At 34.3% G+C, this 22308-nt stretch overlaps 1 protein-coding gene across 1 annotated transcript; it reads left to right on the plus strand.

Annotated features, from left to right (window-relative positions):
* The first annotated feature begins 470 nt into the window (after positions 1-470).
* On the plus strand, positions 471-21909 carry LOC134796565 (allatostatin). The gene is made up of 4 exons (XM_063768746.1): positions 471-536; positions 11277-11383; positions 18632-18768; positions 20635-21909. The coding sequence occupies exons 2-4, from the start codon at positions 11297-11299 to the stop codon at positions 20792-20794; spliced, it is 384 nt and encodes a 127-aa protein (XP_063624816.1). The 5' UTR covers positions 471-536; positions 11277-11296; the 3' UTR covers positions 20795-21909.
* The last annotated feature ends 399 nt before the right edge of the window (positions 21910-22308 follow it).

Below are 22308 nucleotides of genomic sequence, written 5' to 3' on the forward strand. Positions count from 1 at the left end.
ACTTGTCAAATCAATGGCTAACTTTTTACGGTCTTCATCAGAAATTATAACTTGAAAAATGACAGTTTTCGAGATAAAATGCACGAGATACTATAGAATACCCAAACAGTGGTTTGAGTAGTGGCCGGTGTGAGGTGCGTCTTTAAAATTCCTCTTTTTTGAAGTCAGTTAGGAACATTTGACCAAATCTATAATAACTTCTACTTTTTGAAATTGGCTTGCAATTGCCAAAGAAACGTTGGTTTTAGTAATTACAACTTGAGTATCAATATATTTGCAATATATAATTTAAAAAAATTAAAGTATTTTTATAAAAAAAAAAGTTAGGTACTTTCAATAACACAAATTGATCGTAAATATAATACGTAGCAGCGTAGCCCCCTACGTAACCACGCGCGTAGCAGCCGCTACGAGTTGCCGCCGTATATAAGCCGAGCCGGCCGCCGTAGATCCTTCATTTGCGTTCAAAAACCATCGGCGGGCAACACGGAAGCGCCGGAACCTTCGCTTGCAACTTTACTTGCGCGCTATTAAAGGTAAGTTAGTAAAAAAACTTGGAAAAATATATTTTATCATCATTATTGGTTCTTGTAAAATACTACTTTTGAACTTCTTGAAAAATTCAGTATAGAGAAAATAGATAATATATTATAGAGAAAAAAAAATATATTACCTAAGTATATGGTTTATATGGAAAATACAAATTAAATTATAATTTATAATAGTTTCTAAAACATAATCAGTTTCAATATCGTTAATAGTAAAATATTTGAAAACCAGTAGTGAATATTATTCATAATTAATTTATCGTTTTATGCCTCTAGGATAATTTATCATTTGAATTATTTATTCATTACTGATTTTAATTTTTTTCAAACTTAGTGATTGTTTTACTGTACAAAGTTGAATGATTTTTTTTACTAATTTAACTATTTTTGTGTCCTTAACATTTTCGAGTTTAACCGAAAAACTCGGACGTAAGTAATTAATTGTTTTAATAACATTTGTGAAAAAAACTGGGAACGTTTATTTCAATGATTCGTGTACAAAAAAAAACCGGACAAGTGCGAGTCGGACTGGCCCACCGAGGGTTCCGTACTTTTTAGTATTTGTTGTTATAGCGGCAACAGAAATACATCATGTGTGAAAATTTCAACTGTCTAGCTATCACGGTTCGTGAGATACAGGCTGGTGACAGACGGACGGACGGACGGACGGACGGACAGCGGAGTCTTAGTAATAGGGTCCCGTTTTACCCTTTGGGTACGGAACCCTAAAAACGATTAAATTTCAAACAATACAACAACGGTGCTTGAATTTGACCACGGAATTAATTTTATGAAAAACTTGACGTGTCGGTTTGCCATCCCAGCTTTACATAGAATGTAAAATAACAGTTTTTTATTATTAATTATATCTATGTAGTATTCTACTCATAAAGTCCATCTTACAAAAAAAGATAACCCGCCTGTTAAGAAAATACTGGACGACCGCTTCAAACTTAGTGATTGTTTTAGTGTACAAAGTTAAATGTTTTTTTTACTAATTTAATTATTTTTGTGTCCTTAACCTTTTCGAGACATTTCGACAAACGTAGTCCCCATTTTCCTTCCTGGATATTCAGTTAGAGGAAAATATTTCTACACAATTTATTGTATATTGACCACCCGTGCCCGTTCGTTTGACTTTGTCGTTTTTTTGATTATTATAAAAGGAGCAAAAACAAATTCTATACAAATTATTAAAAGCTCCTAGCTCTTATAACAATTCAAAAATCGAAAAAAATCAAACGAAGGGACATGATCAATCAAAAATCAAGTTGCTCTATTCCGGCCAACTATAAAAAAAAATCTAACTAAACACATAATTCATAATTTAGTCACAAATATTAGCCTTTTCGTTAGCCCTTCTTAGACTTTTTGTTTAAATGTTACATATAATAAGGTACTGGATATTTACAGTAAATAATCAGATATATTTACTACGCTAAAGTTAGCATTTGCAAAATTCAAAGGTACATCATTATGCCCTTTTTTCAATCAGCAAATTGATGCTAATTAGCGCCAAGTTATCCCCATCATGCATAAACGGAGATATGGAAAATCGTATAGAACATAAAAATTATAAAGGCCCACTTTAATCTTACGTTGATCGTTGTAAATGCCAGCCATGTAAGCCGTAGGTAACACTATAGTTGAGTTTAAGAAGTTATCATATTTCTAATGTGAAAAAGTGTACATTACTGTACATTCATTCAAGCGTTTACATAAAATTTTCAATAAATTTGTGCAAGTTAAAACAACACGTAAAGATATATAGCTTCTTTTGATTAGAGTTGTTCGTACCCATAATGTAAATATAAATTTCCCTAACCGCATCAAGTGGTTAGAAACATCCAGATTGATAATCTTTGCTCAAGATTAATTAAACTCGATACTTTTAGCGGAACGTCGTTGGAAGTTGTAATGCGGATGATGGATCCATTATGACAAACTAATGCGCTCCACTGAACTCGTAAATGTTTAAAACATTTTTCTTTTTATGTGATATAATTCATATATGTACTCACACCATAAAAATGTTTAAAGCTTTTTACACATTTTTATTTAGCGTCACTGCGTATATTTAATTTTGTATACTTAATTAAAATATGTGTATTGTATGTGTGTGTATATATGTGTATTGGTGTGTATATGTATTAATTCCGATGACAATGCAATAATATGCTAACATGGAGCTGTGATGATGTATTCGGACGGTAACCAAAAGAACTACTAGATGGAAAAACACAGAGTTGAGGCTCATTAGAAAGGAAGAGGAAGAATAGTTATTTACGATACAAGTGCGAAAAAGCGGAAATTTGGATTGTTGACCCTTTAAACTTTTGACATACGCACGAAAAGTGCTATTTTACGCACTAGGGCGGGAAAATAGGACCATATGTACTGTAAAAAACATTTTTGACAGTAGGTCGTTAGTAGATAACTTGGTCGATTTGTGTAAAATTGGTTTTTGATAGATTAATAACTGACAGATTAGTAATTGGTTTTTGATAGGTCATATTTCTGGGATAAGTTCAATAATTAATTACTTTTTTTTAGGTGCCTATTAGGCAAACCCGATCTATAATTTTGTGAGGCTTTGTATCAAAGATCTTGAAACAAAATGTTTAGAACAGTTTAAGCAAATGTTTTAGATTGAATAAATACTTACCTGAAATAAAATAAATAAATAATGTTGATTTCTGCTTATAAGACCATTATAAATATTCATTAAAAACCCGTGACCTTGATACTTGTAGGTTAGTAAAATAGAATGAAAATAAATAGCCAGCTAATAAGTTAATTATTACTGTGAGACCCTTTTTGCGTCGCATATCTCACATCGATCATCGTAAACGGTAAACTTAGGTTTGATAAACTTCAGAAACTTGAGGCAATTGCGTGGATTAGGTGTAAACAAACAACGATCTGACTTCAGTTTACATACTACCCCACCCCACCTGCCTATTTTACTGAACGCTAATTTGCTTTAATCATTAAAATTTATTCAATATTTCAGGTTAAACGTAACATTTTAATGATTAATTATTCATTATACAAATTGTTGGTCTACTAACAATCATTCCTAAATATAGGAGTTAATGTAAAGAAAGATTTTATTATTAAATGCTTTTATTTAGTTTAACTTATCCGCTGTCTAGCTGTCGTTCTTGGAAGGTTAATTTACTTTTCAGTGCATTAGAGCACAAGTTTATATAGTAAAAAAAAAATATTTGTAAAAAATAGTAACTAAATCATAAATAATACAACTATGTTGTTGTTCTTCCTCGCGTTATCCCGGCATTTTGCCCGGCATTTTGCCATTTTCCAACTATGTATTACTTCAAAATAACACTATTAAGTTTCGAATTTTATTTATAGTGTTTTATTTACACGGGAATTTTATTTATTATATTTAGTATGCTAACTTGTATAATTTATTTAATATGCAGAAGATGCTAGGCAGCTTTTTCTCTCTGAATCGTGATATTCATACCCTGGACGACTGACCAGGGGCCGATTTTTGAATTTCGACCGCTCGATTTCGTGTATTTAGTTCAATAATATCTCCAATACTACGCATTTAAATTCTACTAATAGAATTGAAAACGAGTGGTCAATACCAATACCACTCGATTCCCAATTTCTATCGCTCGTATTTCAAAGATTAGCTTTTCGCCGTTTTCGGCGGATTTTCGAGTGACGAAATCGAGCGATCGAAATTCAAAAATCGGCCCCCAGGCGGCCTCTAGCCAAGGTGACAATCCGTTTCGCCATCGAATCGCTTTGTGTCTCTCTATCACTCTTCCATATTAGTGTGACACTGTATCACTATAGTGTGTGTGTGTATCACCATAGTTGCGTTTCGTCAGAATTATCTATGCGTTAGCTAAATATGTAAGTTTCAGGTACATGTAAACCAAGTTACTTAGCAATTTCCGCTCCTCACTACTATGGGGAAGTTTCCTACCCACATATTTATGAACTTCGATAAACCATTTACCCAAATTAAGGTACATTCTCTATTCAATTCAACAATTCTTCCGTGAAAATGGATTTTTGCATTGATTTGATAGTTCCATGAAAAATTCCGTTACAGCACGACATTTGATTAGGTATACTCGTATACGGTCTACTAATTGTTCGTCAAACTCGGGCAACATTGTTATGAAACTGTAGATTTTTGGAGACGATGAATTGTTAACTCTAAGTTAAATTGGTTATTGTAATAATATCATTAAAATAAATAAAAAAATATCGTTAAGTCCACAATTCGTTCCAGAAACTAAATTTCAAATAGGTAAGTATAATAATCTTATGTCTACGTTGAATACTTGGTTGACTGACCTATAGATTTTAGGGTCCCATAGCTCCAATACAAATCAGCCTCATAATTTGGGGGCCAACGTTCAATCATTATAATGTGTAATATTTTGTTACTATTTTAAATTAAAAATATGATATCTAAGCGACGAAAAAAAAAAGCGGACAAGTGCGAGTCGGACTCGCCCACAGAGGGTTCCGTACTTTTTAGTATTTGTTGTTATAGCGGCAACAAAAATACATCATCTGTGAAAATTTCAACTGTCACGGTTCGTGGGATACAGCCTGGTGACAGACGGACGGACGGACGGACAGCGGAGTCTTAGTAATAGGGTCCCGTTTTACCCTTTGGGTACGGAACTATTGAAATAAAAAAACATTGCAATTATAATCGGGACGAGGGTTTTAAGATCTCATCCACATGGAATCCAGTCATTAGTAAATGTAAGCGGAAACGAATATCGACAGTCGATAAAGCTTTTTCTAAAGCACCAATAGGAGCGCTCCACATATTATGTATCGCGGCCAATTAGAGGCACCCAAATCTTAACCACTATTTTCGGACATTCAAATTATGCAAATCACTCTTTCATCAGCCTCCATACGATTACCACACCACTTTTACATTTAACCGTTTAGTCAAGGAACCCTTGTAAAACCAGTACCTATTGAAATTATAATAGTTTACTTCAAATCGAAGCTTTTTATTTGAGTCGTCGAGATCCTGACCTGCACCGCGGCTACACATATTATAGGACATTATTACACACATTGACTAAATCCCACAGTAAGCTCAATAAGGCTTGTGTTCTTGTAAATCTTGTAGTCAACAAAGCTCTCTTATTAAGAAATAAATATTTATTACATACTGCATCTAATCTCGTCGTGAGCGCGTCTCCTAATGGTCGTTACTTTATGCAACCGATTTGTTCAGCTTGATCGCCTTTGCATATTAATGTGACGCCTTCTACCCGCTATTAGATTTCAGCTGCATCCTTGTTTTTTTATGGTAGATAAAAATTTATTTAACTGAAACATTAAGGACAAATAAATAAACATAAATATTGTATCAAATCTTATAAACTAAACTGCTTTATCCTCGTTTTGGTTTAAAGAGTATTTTATTTTCTAAAGAAATTTACAAGAGTCACTAATAAGACAACAAGTAACTATATAATATATTTTTAATTTAGCAGTACGCAAGCATGCATATGTGAATGGTTAGTTTAATATAAATCATCGAATAATTAATTGAATACATAATTAATTAATATTTGAGGTATTAAAATGGTTTTCATCGTACAAGAATAAGTATAAATGGTATTATTCCAAGCAGGCGTACGCACTGTATGGCATAATTTACTTCCTAGGAAGTAATAGTACATTATTGCAGAGGCCGGGAAAGGGCAATTCGTGGATGAGTTTCGATTTTGTCGGACGACGCGAAGCGGAGTCCGACAAAGAAGACGAATCCACGAAATGCTATTCCTGCCGAGGCATATATAGTGCTTTTCTCCAAACATGCGAGGAAATAAGGTAAAATAATTATTTAAGCATGAAGCATCACTCAAATCGAACTTTCACATCAAAATGTCAAGTCAAAAACTATTTCCCTCTTTAATACATTTTTAAAAGTTAAAGGCACAAACTTATTCTGCCATTCAGTACCATTCAATATTCGTTCATTCAATATAATTGTGCAATATAGTTGGTCAAACTAATTTGTCAGTCAGTAAGAACCAGGAAAACTATACCCATCCTTTTCTTTTGGGTGCTAGTACTAGTGTAAGACAAAGATAGTATGATTCTCTTTGTCTATGATTGAAATGAGAAAGTCCTTTGACAAACTATATAAGCTTTATGAACACCGATGAGATCCTTAAAAAAATATAAAAATAATCTTTGATTTTATTAAGCAGTATTCGCACGATCATACACGAGCACAACGGTCTTGTAAGAATGAGACAAGTAAGGTCGTTTATCTTATTATCTCACTCTATCCAATAGCTTGAAATGATAGCTGATCGGGACGTGTAGACGCGGCTCGCGGTTATAATAATTGGCTGTTTGCGTTTTTATTTTTAAAAAGTATAAAACACTACAGTAATAAGTTATTACTGTAGTATTTTTTTACTTCCCGTCCGCTAGAGCAGGACAGCGATAGTTTGATTTTTTTTTATTAGAGTTTGACAATAACGAAGAACTTCGCATACTATTTTTGCTACAATAAGGTGAACATTTCCGAGCATATTGGAGAAAAGAGTATTTTTAAACTACTTTTATTTAGTAAGAAGGTACGAAGTAAATAGTTATAGTCACATATCACATAAAATTAAACTTTGACTTAACTATTAGGTAAAAACTTAGCTAAAGCCCCTCTTGAATGTGTGAGTGAAGTGTTCGAATAGACGTTCCATTTTTGAAATAGTGTAGCCGTGTTTACATGGAAAAGCGGCCCTTTCACCAAATGTTTACTGTATTTTTTAAATAAGAGCCCTTATGACATGTATTCTTTCCTGTAAGTTTCAGCTTCCTATCTTTGTTATTTTTTGACATATGATTTTTTTTATTTTTTTATAAAAATGCTTTTTTTAAATATTGGCTAATGCAATTTACGCAAACTTTTGGTAAAGTATTCTATATATATAGAGACTTACAAATACTATAAATAATATTTAATATTACCAACAAAATTCTCGGATAAATGTAAGAAACAACTACAATTTTTTTCTTGCTTTCTAGAAGAGCGACACCAACAGTTCTTTGTAAGGTGATTGCTCAAGCTCATATAAAGGCCTGCAACATATATTTTTTTCAAAATAATCCAGTTGGTACTTCATACTAGAAAATGTAAAAATAAAGAATACACCCTATACCCACACCCGCAAACGAATTTACCACATAAGTAAATTTAAAAACATCGAATTTGAATTCAAATCAATATGGCACCATTTCCTGAACTTTGTAGAGTCGACGACTTCTGCATATAAAAAGAGTTTCGTGTAATTCGTTTGTAAAAATATTTAACTCACCCATAAATAAATCTAACCGAAAATCACGAATTACAGTTATCAAGTTCAATCAAGAGACATCTTATATTAAATATTTATTATTCTTATGCGTTTTTTTGCAAACCGTATACGCAATACGCACACACGCAAGAAAGGCTTTAGTAAAGTTACCTATAATCCGAGGCATTGTCCCCAAGATATTGTCCCGTTGTACCTATTACCGTATTGCTCGCAAAATACGCCCCTGTCCGGAGGTCGCCAGATACACCAACTAGCTTTTGGGGTAGGTATTTCTTTTACTATTGTTTTAGTGTCTGACGACCAAGGCCCAAACGTCTCATCCGCCAGTGTAATTTTTCGTTTGCGTAAAAAGTTAAAACTATGTCAGATGTAGAGGTACGTATAGGTATCTGTTCTATTTACTGTATTTTAAATCATATGAAAATGAAAATTAATAACAACTCGGGTAACACTTTCAAATTCCAGTCAAAACACCCTCCAATTTAGATATTGGATTTCTGCTTCACTTTCTTTAACAAATTCAGCCATACATTCCTTATTGTTGATGCATCGCAAAAAACTCCTCCAGGAATTCATGAAACATCCATGTTTTATGAATGAACCACTTACCTTAAATTAAAGGCCCACCTTAGCTTTTACACACTTGAACAATAGGGTATTTTCCTACTAGTCAAATCAGTTACTATATTAGAACTGTCAAAACGATTTGCTAATATGGAATTTATATGAAACATCACATCGTGACGTCACGGTCAACTCACCTACTTTTTATATTTTTATCCGATTGATTAAATATAACTTGTGTTTAAAAATAACTCCTATCTGTGTTTTTCTAATAATAAAATTATCTGGTGCTTTATTTCATGCATGGTGTAATATAATTTATTTTAAAGACAGTATAATATGGACATGTCTCATTTCAATGGTTCACTGATGTCTATTTTATTTTACTATTGGAAAATGTAGATCGTATTTGTCAAGTCAGGAAATACAAATAACGCAAGCGAATCCACTTTCTAGCAGTTCGTAAACCGTAAGAAGATTCACATAGGTACATATGTGGGAAAGACACGGTGTAGGTAGACATAAAAAATAATCTTTGGAAAAAGAACAGGATCCATAATCGCTAAAAGTTTTCGTTTGTAAAAATATATAAATGATACAATTATTTTCTTCTTTATTTGAAACTTGGTACTCATAACAGTGATAACAAAACCTAGCGGTCATTTAAAATATTATTTGTGTAAACTTTATCATATCGCATCGTCTCTAAAGTAATGTTTACAAAAATACTCACTTTTCTACACATAAAACTTGGAAGAACACTAGTATATGAAATGAAATGAAAATCTTTCTTTCAGGCAACCAATGGCCCATACATAAATACCTTAAAACTAGCATACATATTAAATAAAAATATATTTTAAAATATTTAAATATATTTTATTTTAGTATATGGGAGGAGCATCGATAATTTTATTTTATCGATATAGGAACTCCCTAGAGTTAGACCAAGGGAAGTCTGCAACGATTTTGATAGCATATGTTGTGTAATTGTTATTTATACGCCACAATTTCATAGATGTTTGACGTTTAAAATAACACTTGCACTGGGTGTGCTATCAAAATCGATGCAGACTTATCTTGGTCTAACTCTACCTGTCATTTAATTTTGTCCCCTTAAATCCGATGTCTACTTACTGATAAATCACTTATCATGAAAGTAGGGGCAAGTAGGGGAAAGGTTTGAAATGTGAGATTTGGTAAGTTTTAGGACAATCAAGCCAATGCCAATTCACCGTCATTCAACCCAACAACGATCAAGCAACTTGTCTTTGAGACCTTCGTTTGATGACAAATACATTTATTAAGCTTAAAAGGAATTTATACGAAATTGCGAACTAGGAAATTTATTGATGTACCGTTATTTGTATTTTTAACTTGTGTAGGTAGAATGTTTCAAGCACATCTTTTAATTTGTGTCCTTAGTCACACATTTGTGTTCTTTGTCACACTATAGATAATTTTACCATTTGTCGCGGCTAAGAAGTTGAATACCGGCATAAAACTCTTGTTACTAAAATTTTTGTTACGATACAATCATTAAAATGAGGCTTAGCCTGTGTCTTGCCGCTGGTTTTATTTTCACATTAGTTAGGATAAAAGTTAAATGATCAGTGAATATTGTAAATTGTAAAGTTAGCTGTCATTCGCGCGGGCGTCTCTCTCGCACTAATACATACAAGGACAAGTCACAGTGAAATGAACACGCAAATGACAACTAATTTATAAATATGATTCCAACATCATTCAAATTACGGTTTGATGTCAGGTGCACATTCGAATTAGCCTGTAAATTAAATCTTAACAAATTAAAAATAGACAGTTTTACAAACAAGATCATAAAAGTTTCATTCTTTCTCAAAGAGCACGCCGAAAAAATATACGAAAAACCTGGCTACGTGGGCAGTGGGCAGATATTTGGTGAACGTAGGAGTCAGTTTCAGAAAGTGAAAGACCCTAAGTCATCTGTTTTTGCAAATAATAAATAATACGCTGCCATAATGAATAAAATGGGCAAACAGCAGAAAATTCTATGAAATTAATTACATTGCGTCCCCGCCACCCGTGCTATTGACGCTTCGACACCGAAGGAGCTCCGGGCTAATAAAAAAGCTTCAGCGCGTCGCGACTGTCCGACACAGCCGGAAAGGTGAGGTAGGTATTCAATATTACTGTAAACACGTGTCACGTTTATCTTGCGTATGATTCAGGCCACCCAGTACCTGATAAAAGTGTTTATATTCAAAGCCACCTACAATATTTTTCTTTATTATTTACTTTATTTGATAGGTATTTTTAATTTCAGTCGCGTCTATTTATTTATTTAGGATACACCATACATAGGAAGGTACTAACACAATTTAACAAACCAAAGATAGATATTGTCTGGTTGCAATAACCTTTAGGTGCAGTCAGTTAACTGTGTGGTCAAACCAAACAGGCCATATTCAATACCTAATCTTCTATTGTATTATCTAGAATTGGTCTAACACTTACTTAACTCAGACGGTTGAGGAAAAATTAAGATTAACTACAGTACGGCTGTCAGTCAAAGTTTAATAAGTACGTACCTTATTACCTGAATATAGTTCCTAATTAAGCTACCTTTTGCTATGCACTATGTAACAACATCACCAACTATCTGTGTACAGGATGGTAAGGCTGTAATTGTTGGAAGTTTCATTCCGGCGGCGGCGCCAGACAGATTGTATACAATTCTTATCGAAAATATGCTTTAAAATTCATAGATTTTTTGTAACAGACTATAAGGTTCTAGCAGTAGAAATCTATAAACCTGTCTTATTATTCTCAACAGGTATCGACAGAAGAATTACAATGAAGTGTTCCTCGGCGTACAGCAGTATGTTTGTGCTTGTGAGCACACTCGCCTTGCTCCTAGTCTCGGCAAACGCCGCGCCAATGGTAAGTGAAGTGATTGATTATTTGACAGGTTGCTTACCCTTCAAGTGGCGGTCAACCCGTTAATGGTCGGATCGAAAAGCAGTAAACTGGCGGCCCACCACTCACGGGTCGATGCGAAAACCAGTAAACTGTCGGCCACCAGTGAGTGGTTAATAAGGTATTGCCGTATTTAGAGGTAAAATTGAACGCATTTAAGTATAGTTACGCTTGTCTAGCGCCCAAAATTAGGTAGCGAGTTAGACAAGGATAGCATACCGTAAGAAACACGAATACACTTGGTATAAAATTTGCTGCTGAGGACCATTCATTCGGGAGCGACCGCCTAGTCCGAGTTGAGTCTTCATTTTTAAGACGTTGTTTTGTAAAATAAATTGTATTATTAAAGATATAATCTTAAAAATAAAAGTCTTAATTTGATAATTAAATAGCAATCACCTCCAATCGTCAATCTGTTTTATGGTGGTATTCATTTTTAACAAGGAAGCTGGAAAACTGTCATTCTTACAGAGTTTGATTAGGTCTGGCCCTGTCTGGCCAAATGTATAAACATTATAATAATTTAATTGCTATATTCAAATAGCGTATTTAACGCTGTTTATAAGGATATGTGATTTAATATACTTTCAAACATAGAAAAGCTTAAATCGATGATTTTATAAAATTATTTTAATCTGCGCTGACCACCCACCGGGGCCCCGCCCCGCCACGTGACTACTTTTGCGCAAATCCGCAGCGCCACTTGACTACTTTTCGCGTTTTCGCTGGCGCCACTTGAAGGGCTAAAATTACAGTAAACTACATTTTAATGTTAAAACTCTCCGGAATAATTTGGTACGAGACATGTTTTGGAGGTAATCTTTCACTCAGTGATGACTTAAAAAAAACATCCGTTCTAACGTTCGTTAGTGCAAGGCATTTCGATTATTTTCTTTTCGTTGACAGATTGTATTTAATATCGTAAGTATATGTAAGTTTCGTCATGAACATACAATGAATACAATGTATTTTATTTTATACATTGTTTACTAACATTGATGTGTTTATAAGAAGGTTTATTTCATTGAAAAAGACAGTAAAAAATGAATTGAGAAATGTAGTGAATAGTTCCTATTCAAAAAGCAACGATAAGAAATACTAAATGGGTTAAGCGAGAATCTCGTTACATCCTACACTGGAACTATTGAATAGATACCAGCAGATGCACAAATGAATAGAAGTGCTATTGAATAGACTTGAATGCACAGGGAAAGCGTCGGAGAAGATAAATTGGGAAATAGTTATTTGTACAACAAGAGATCAAAGTTTGATATTTCTTCGAGTGCTTATTTTGAGTCCCGTGCAAGCGAAAGATTCTATAATAGATTCACGAGCGTAGCGAGTGAATCTAATTTAGAATCTTGAGCGTAGTAAGGGATTCAAAAGCGCACGAGATGTAAATAACTTTGACCTCGTGTAGTACACAAAATTTTTCACCCTAAGCAGTGAGAACATACCTAGAGGGACAAAGATAATAGAACCCAAGTATATCGAAATTGTATTAGACCCCGCATGTTGAAATGACATTTGACTATAAAGGTCACTTGAATGTCATTTTGTCTCACTCAGTGAGCAAAATGCGATATTGCTCACTCAGTGAGCAAAATGAGATTTTGCTCACTGAGTGAGACAAAATGACTTAGTGAGCAAAATCGCATTTTGCTCACTGTTTTTAAGAAGCAAAGTACCCTTGTTCGAGCTGCTGAGGTGAAAACTATATAGTTCGTTTTATTTTAGCATTAGAAAAAAGGTAAACAATCTTGATGCGTCTTTTAATTGAAAAACACGTTTTAAAAAATAAGTCACGGCAAATATGTAACAATTATGAATCTAATACGATCATTTATATTCTTCTTAATTTATAAGTAGGTAATAGTTTGATATAATAGACTGATTTTTAAAAATCGTTTGTCAATTAAAAGACATGTCAAGATCGCTTACCTTCTTTCTAATGCTAAAAAAACGAACTAGATATATGTAGAACGGGATTACAGAATATAAAAGTAGGCCAGAAATACAAGTGCCGTTAATAAAAGATTACCTAATTTACGACTGGTTCATTACGCTCTATCTTACTCCAGATTAGTTTGAAACTAGCCTCGTAAGTCGTTAAAATGCCTTCCCCCTCCCTGAAGTATTAACGTGTATTAACGTAACTTTGACCCCATTTACGATTAGGAGAGGTGTCCTTAGATATCTTTATAAAGAAGTATGTATTTTAAGCTATCTGTTGTTGCACCAAAATTGCTGGAAAATTAACGATCACTGGTTATGAATACTAGGAATTTTTATGTCCCCACAAGTCACTTAAACTGCTTAAATGGCTCGGCATAAGCGGACGTGATCGTCAAAATTTGATTCGACCATCATACGCGTCGTAAAATTTTAATGTACCATATTGAAACCCTTACAGGCTTACAGGGATGTGCGTTTAAAGTGGGTATTTTATTTTTTACTTGTGTACCTCTTAGACTGAGCCAGTAACAACATAAAGGTGATAGGCTTCAAGTTCTTTAAACTCCGGAAGGTTTTTTTTTCGGTGTACTAACTGCAGTTTATTTTATGATTAGCGATCCGCGCCGGATTAGCACGGATTAACGAATTATACACATAAACCTCCCGAATCACTCTATTGATAAGTGAAAACCTCATGAAAATCCGGCCCGCAGTTTTTGAGTTTATCGCGAACATACAGACCAACAGACGCGGCGGTGGACTTTGGTTTTAATAAGGTAGTGATGTATGGCAACGATGCCGATGTGCTACGGCGTAGCACTGACGTGCGGACGTTGAGAGGGCTTAATTTTCCGAATGCATAATGAATAGCAGGCCAGTTCGACCGTACCTACCTACACTGACATTATCTGAATGATACGAGTTAAACTATAACTAAATGACATCATTTGGATGTCATTTTGATTTCAGTTCACGTTTAAATAGGCCTGACATTCTGCCAGAGCGAGCTACGCGGTACAAACGTAGCCGATAACACGGTTTTTCCCGCTTGTAACGAAAAGCGCCTACTAACAGAGAACCCGCCTAGTCGGTCGCTGGCAGTTAATTTATGTAATAATAAGAAAAAGATATTTATTTTTTTAATTTAGTCGCATTTCGTTTGCACTAATATAATGCATAAGCAATGGTAACAAAACGAGATAAAATTTACTTCATTAATAAGCTAGCAACTAAAATCCAAGTTCAAGTCCAGCTTAAAGGTTGAAAATAATTTCAATTATGTTTGTAATGTGTGTACTTATTTCAATTATTTCAAGAAGCACAATATGCTTTAAATAAGTTTCCTACTTAACCCATGCCCACCCTGTTATTGAATTAAATTGTTAACTGCTATTAATAATCCCGTGTACGAGCCCATTAAATGCCGAGCGGCGCAACTTGTTTGATTACTCGCTTGATACCGGCACATGCCGACATTGTAAGCCATGCTTGTGCAACAAGTGGCATTATGTGTTACACAGCTTTATTAAAACTCCACAAGTGTGGGTTACTTGATACTTGCAAGTTGGTGAGTTGCAGCTGTAGTTAACCTTAGAACTATTATAAAATATAAGGTATTCCGTGGTTTTCCTGACTTTCGGCTCGATTCGGAAAATGAATTAGATTTCTACTAGACTTCAACAAGTTACGATACGGATAATTTAAAGATATTTGTGAGATAGATATGTCAAGTTTGACGTTTCCGCGATTCTGGAGGTCCTCTTGAACGATTTTGACAAGTTATGACTTAGATATCCAAGTCACATCTAGTCGATATCTAATGTAGATCTAGTTGATCTCTAAATCGTCTCAAGATCTTGTGATTATCACGAAATCCGAATAAGGCTGTTTGTCACGTTTATAATTTTATTGACATCAAAAATGTGTGCCTGAAAATATTTTTCTTAAATTTTAAAATTAAAATCTGATTGTCGGCCTGATTCGAACTTTAAGATACGTCAAATATTACGTCTAGATACGATATAGATTAGATATGTCAGTGTCAAAAATGACGTTTTTGTTTGAAGAAATTTTGTTTTTGTTCGAATCGGGCCGTGTGACTGAAACTTCTTGAAAATGGCAATTTGTTTTGTTATTAAACGAAACGTGAAAAAAGGGCCCGAAATATGAGTAAATGAATGAGTGTGATTTTTATTCATTTCATTTGATGTTTTAAAAGTTCTCAACTTGACAAATTTATGGATTTAGCGTTGCAATGTTGTAGTTTGTCGGTCTACATCGTCGGCATGACAGTTATTATTAATTTTAAATTTACTTTGGACATATTATATTCAATTCGGTGGCCTCCATAGGTCAAAGTTTCTTGACTTAACACAAATCATAAAAGCTATTTAAATCGTAATATAGCATAGCATATAGTATAGCAGAAAAATAATAGTTTAAAAAACAGCCCTAGTGCTCTGAGAAAGAGGCCTGGCTTAGTAGCTAGAGAGAGAAAATAACAAGATAGCGATGTGGAAACCAATTATATTTCATACCGGCGCATTCAACTGTTTTTTTTAAGATTATTGAATTTTTAATTGACAGTCGAAATTAAAAGTTTAACTCACTGCACTCACGCACGGAGCTCTGCTACACGCCTGCCTGCGCTTTCGTTTCATGCTTCCTAGAAAATATCGTAATAAGAGCACCATCACACTTGTTTTTGTAGAATTAAATAAATATTATGGGACAATCTTACACAAATGAAATTGTACCTACCTATTTAAATACAGAAATTCTACATTAATTTAATATTTTTATCCACAAAAAATACTTTACTAGGCTGAAAGTATTGTAAATGTTTGTAAATTGTATTTTTAATTTGTAACACAATAGGCCCCAGATTCGATTTCTTTTCGCCGCGGGCGGCACAGGCACGGACGAACCCTTGTTTATAGTATTTCAATAAGTGTTATTATTATTTGCCAGGTTCTCGTTTAACACAATATTTGTTCTTAAATCGATAGTCTACAAAGTGTGAATAGGCACCCATATTACAGTGGAACCTGGATAATTAAAATCTCAAGGGACCGGCCATTTTGTGTCAATTAACCGGGTTTTTCATTTAAGCAGGTCGTGTCAATTAACGAGGTTCAAAAACTGTTGTTTCAATTATAAAGGTTCTCATTAATAGAGGTTGCGTTCTGGCAAATTTCTTTTATATTTTTATATAGAGATTTCCCATTTATCCAGGTGCCAATTAACCAGGTTTCACTGTACTATTAAAAATACATGCCTAATTGACGTGTATTAATATTAAATATGAATTTATCAACATTTATAATTATAATTACGAGTAAGTAGATAAGATTAGCTCTGCTCGGGGTAGGAGAAAAGATGTTAAGTTCATTTATGCATTTTTTTAGTATCATCATTAAATATAGTTTTTAATATCTTTGTGGTATTTCTCCTACAAGTGTTTCTCTTGCCCCATACTTTCATAATCATTTCTAACCTAACCTAACCTAACCTTACATAAGCTTCCCAATTTGTCCATAGAATAAGGGACAGTAAACTAACACACATAAGTCACACAATTCATCGAAACCATACATTTTCTTCGAGACTATCTAAACAAGCAGACACTAAGTAAACTCCTTATGGGACATGCAGATGCTTTTACGACAGTGGGCTCCATAAAACTGCAATAGGTACCGCATGCATTAGAATAAATCGATTATCAAGTTATTCATTTGAATTTGCAATGGCAATTTGATTTGAAATCAATTAATTTTGTATTAAGCAGTAACGTCTGCAAGAAAAAAAATGACCTCAGTTTTTCATACAAATTTTGGTTGCCAGTTTTGTGACGGTTAAAACAAAATGTATGTGAACATGTGTCACAAAACTAAAAAATTCGACCACTTTTTTTCCTTTTTAATTCGATAGTTCTCTGAGTACAAATAAGAAAAAAGTTGGTAGGCTTTCAAAAAAATGAAAATGATTTTCTAAAAATGCCCTTCCAATTTCAAACTAAGCATATTGCACCTCTATTATTCACTGTATTGTCACTATGTTACACCATCGATAAAACGTGTCATTCGAGCATGGGGTTTAATCTTCTCTCCATTAATTTACCCAATTAATTAAAATTCGAAACTTGGCGATAAATTAAAGGCCACCAGGAGCATACAATATAATTAAGTAGGGCGGGTGTGTTGACTTGGGTCCACACAGGAGTTGTGCAAAAGTTAGCTAGGTACTTAACATCAGTCACCTAAAAAGGCAACCGGCGTCGCGTTTCGTTCAGAGGTGGAAAATTAAATTATTTCTTGATAACAATTGTTACATGTTATTTTTTTACATACTAGTATTTGTGCATATACCTGTATACATAATCCAAATTACATAAATGAAATTAATTATTAAAATTATCAATATATCAAATTATTATTGACAATGAGAACGTAATCTATATTTATAATATACAAATGTCACGCTCTAGCCTGTATTAGGATGACTCACGTTAGACCGGGCCGTGTCGGGGCCGGGGCTTCCGGTGCATCGTTTTCTATAGAAAGCGTCACGCGATCGCCTGTCATGTCATAGAAAAGTTAGCGCCGGAAGCTCCGGCCCGGACACGGTCCGGTCTAACGTTAGTCATCCTTAGTTATTAAATCACTAGTGGAATGTCAAAAAAAACTCACTATAACCATAAAACATCTTCTCAAGAAGACACTTTTTTAGTCTAGATTTATATCCTTCAGTGGAAGTGGAAATGATGGGATGGAAAGCAGTCATTGTGAAGAGTTCGTTAAAAACAACATTTCGCTTTTCCCACAGTACTCTCGTCCATCTAACTTACGACCCAATACTAGATTAGCCCGCCCTAACTCCAACATGAAAATGATCCACTCTGGTCCGTTTGCCATGTGTGTCAATATATTCAACAAAATTCCTAAGACAATACAGGTGGAAACAAATATACATCAATTTAAATTGCAATTAAAGCGTTTTTTTAATTATTAAAGCATATTATTGTATACAGGATTATTTAAGTGAGAATTAGATGTTTTAGTTATTTAGAAATACCTACTGTTATCAATATTTAATATGTTTTGGTAGTTTATGTTGCTATACCCTTGCAGGGTTCATGTAGAGACTGTATATAGGTATATTATAAGATCCTCTGTACACATGAAACGCAATAAAATATATGAGTATGAGTATGAGAGAGATAATTTTGATACCTAATTATATTTTTTTATCCGATAGGAACCGGACGACGAACAATCGGAAAATACGCTAGTGGCCCACGACAGTAACGACATGGATATGTCCGGAGGGCCCTGGGACGCCATCAACGCCGCCGCGCTTCGCAAGCTGTTGCTCCAACTGGATGCCGAGGAAAGGTAATATTAACGTATCTACTTTAACTAGGTATTGCGAATGGTTCACGCTCTGGATTTATAAAGTATATTCTTAACAAAGTATCAGGCAATTGACATGGTGTTTCCTACCCGATTTTATTAATTAATTTCATTAATTCAGGCAACAAGGCCCATATTACAAATACCTTACAGATATTTACAGACTAACATATAAGTATATGCATTTTATAAACTTAAAAACTAAACACTATTTAGGCAACAAAACGGCGTGGCTCTGTTGAATCGTCTGGGCTTGTATCGGATTCGGCAGTTTGCCCCGGAAAGAGGAGATTGATTGATTGAAGATTAGGAGGATTTTGAAGAGGGACACCGTTTCCTGATCAAAGTATATATTAGGCATTACCTTCATGCAGTCAACGGTCAAGGCAGAAACAAAATAACACGTTAAAATAAAAGGAGTTAAATATCATCATTTAATACCTTAAATAAAAGTATGTACCTATGTATGTAGGTATTTATGTCACTTTATTGCACTTAAACAAGTTTGCACAAAAAAGACAAAACAAAGTAAATAAATTATAAATACAAAGGCGAACAATAATATAACAAATGGCTTTAATTGGGCACACTTTGGTTAAAACGTAATTACTGTAATAAGGATTTTATGTGTTAAAAGACAAAAGTACTTAAATTAAACTAAACATTGTTTTTGTTTGTCGGAATTAATCTGATCCGGTAGGAAAGCCATTTTATAAACACAATGCTGAAAGACGTAGTTGCGTGACGTCCTAATTGGGCAATTATGACGTAGATACTTAAATGTTTAAAGTAGTTTAAACCCACTAACAGGGCGGCAAGAAGTTTTGGTCACTTGGGTCCGAAGCTTACTCTACCTTCTGATTATCTCCTGTCGGCGAGTTAGTAGATGTTAGGCCCGTAATTGTAGCCATTTTGCTGTATTAGTTTATCTCCAGTTTGGCAAGAAGTTGTACTAAAATAATTTACGACTACGTTTATATTTTACATACACCAACGCTAAATATTTAATTACACACCTTAAATATCTATTTTAAAACATGGTGTGACGGTGTGACCATTTAAGTTTTACGACTTTACAGATGGCAGGTAGAAATAAAGCTATTTTAACAGATGAATTATTATTTATTTCGTGCCCAACTATATAGACGAAAGAACTTTGATCTGAAAGACTAGAACTAGCTCCAAATAAGTAAAGACATATTTTTATTTTATTAGGCAAAACCTAAAGCAGCGTTTTTGAAAACGCTGTCAAATGAGTACCTACTTACTGTACTGTACATAGCCAAAGTATACCAAACGAATCTTCAATTGTAATATAATGATATTTTCTTAAGTACCTAAGCAATCAGTTGCTAATATCAGTAATTTCTAATACTAATGGAAGTAAGTAATATAATATTTACGTAAGCATACAATATAATAAAGTGGTAATTAATTACCCGCATTTAACGGCTAAGCGTCACCGTTACTAAAGTTTACCGCAGAACTTCTTACAACAAAACAACGAAAGAAGGAACTAGATTGTCGTCGAAGTTTGCTAACTACTTGCAGCTTTTACTTTGAGAGTATAAAAAGAGCAGGTACACCTTACTCAGCTATTTTAAGTCTTATTAGTATTCATAAAGTTTTGTAGTATCCTCCAATTCCTCCGTTCACTAACTACAAACCAAACATTAGTTATGGTATGGTCAAGTGAAACTAAAATAGATGTCCTATAAGAAAGATAAAGTAACCAAGGTTTCTCTCTCTCTCTTCTCTCTAGTCTAGTGCTACCAGCGTGTCCAGCTCTTGTAGTTAGTGACGGAGTCAAGTTCTGTACCGGAGTTTCAAGCTATAAATTTTTTTCAGGTTGGGAATGGGACGCGTCGGACGCTCCTGGCCACAGGCAGAGCCCCGCGGCTGGGGCCGCACGCTGGATGGGCGCCTGGTCAGGCCGTGGCGCGCGGACAAGCGCCAGGTGCGCTTCAGGCAGTGCTACTTCAACCCCATCTCCTGCTTCCGCAAATAAACGGACCAGCGACAACCAACGATTCGCTTAACGCTCTAGTGTTACGGTTAATGCTCATTTCAACTGTTCTGGATTAACGTCTTTCTTGTTAGGTTTTGTATTGATGACTGTTATAAACTTTAACTATTTTAAATTAGCCGTATGCTTCGTAATATTTAACTCAACCCTGGATTATCAGGCGCAGAACACAATGGTGCTTCCCGCGGTGTATTGCGGTCCTACGTTTCTATAACTTTTTCGGATCGAGTCGTTGAACCGTACAAACTTTAGCAGTCGCCTGGAAGCGCCTATCTCTGCATAAAATTCTACAGTCTTAGAAATAAACTCTTGAAAAAGAATTGTATCATTGTGATGAAAAATCCTGTTGTAGTTCAATAGTTCTAGGGTAAGGGCAGTTCATCTATTATTTTTACCTGTTACATAAAATCTAGTCATATCTTCTCTTATAATATAGTTTAATTTTCACGTTCAACTGCATGTAGATATAGCAATACGAGATGGCATCACAGTATGCGACTGATTGGTTACGGTTATGGTGTTCGTGTAAATAAAACTTACATTCGGCAGAAATAAGTAAAATATCAAGAAAAGTAGGGGAGATCGATGTGAGTTAAAACAGAGGTAGGTTGAAACAACGTCAATTTTGAGACATCTATAACTGTTATCGACCTGGAAAAACGAGGTTTAGCCGCGTCCCACCATCCGCTGGTCTCTCAATATGTAAGCTTGCGCTAGACGATTATAAATATCTCAAAATTTACGTTGTTTCAACTTACCTCTGTTTTAACTCACGGTTTCCCCTAATCAATACACAAGGTTGCGTGGATCATCATTGGTTTAGAAGACGGTACTTTAGCAAGTTCTCAACTTTCATACTGAGCTGGCTTCGTAACATGTGTAAGATTGAGACCTAGCTCAGTGACGCATTCTACAAGATTTATATATAGAACGCAACCTTGTATAAAAGTTACCAGTGTTTATAATTACTTATTTTTGCTATTGAAAAGCTAAAGCTTACTGGTCTATGTAACTTAACTTAAGTATTAATAAATCCAAGGGCGTTATTTATTTTAAATGTCGGAAAATAGAGAAAAATAAATGCTAAATAACGCAAGTCTTGTATACTTATCTTTATCTCAAGCTAAATAAAATACGTGACTTGCCAGTTTCGTTTTCTTATACCTACCTATTATTATTTAACTTATTATAAAAGAAAAACAAGATAGGTATGTCCCTATTGTACCCAAAAGTTAATGAACCTGGAGCCAAGCCTAATTTCTCCTACTTCTTCTGTGATCGAAAGCCACAAATAATCTATCAATCAGATAGAAGTATTTAGGTACCTGTATGATGCTTAGTCTCAATGATAATGGTCAATAACACCTATTCTTTAGTTGTGCGCGATAAATGGACAGTGCAGATCTACATCATTAGAATAGGTGAAGGTAATTTGTGAGGAAATAAAATCTTGCTAAGTAAATTGCATGTTCTTTACGTTGATAATGATGATAATA

This window comes from Cydia splendana, chromosome 13 (assembly GCF_910591565.1).
Source record: "Cydia splendana chromosome 13, ilCydSple1.2, whole genome shotgun sequence".
NCBI classification, from domain to species: Eukaryota; Metazoa; Arthropoda; class Insecta; order Lepidoptera; family Tortricidae; genus Cydia; species Cydia splendana.

Bases quoted from the DNA above. Each gene is read 5' to 3' on its own strand.
- LOC134796565 (XM_063768746.1), top strand. From the start codon at position 11,297: ATGAAGTGTTCCTCGGCGTACAGCAGTATGTTTGTGCTTGTGAGCACA. The intron at 11,384-18,631 runs GTAAGTGAAGTG...TTTATCCGATAG, and splicing joins CGGCAAACGCCGCGCCAATG to GAACCGGACGACGAACAATC. The intron at 18,769-20,634 runs GTAATATTAACG...AATTTTTTTCAG, and splicing joins CAACTGGATGCCGAGGAAAG to GTTGGGAATGGGACGCGTCG.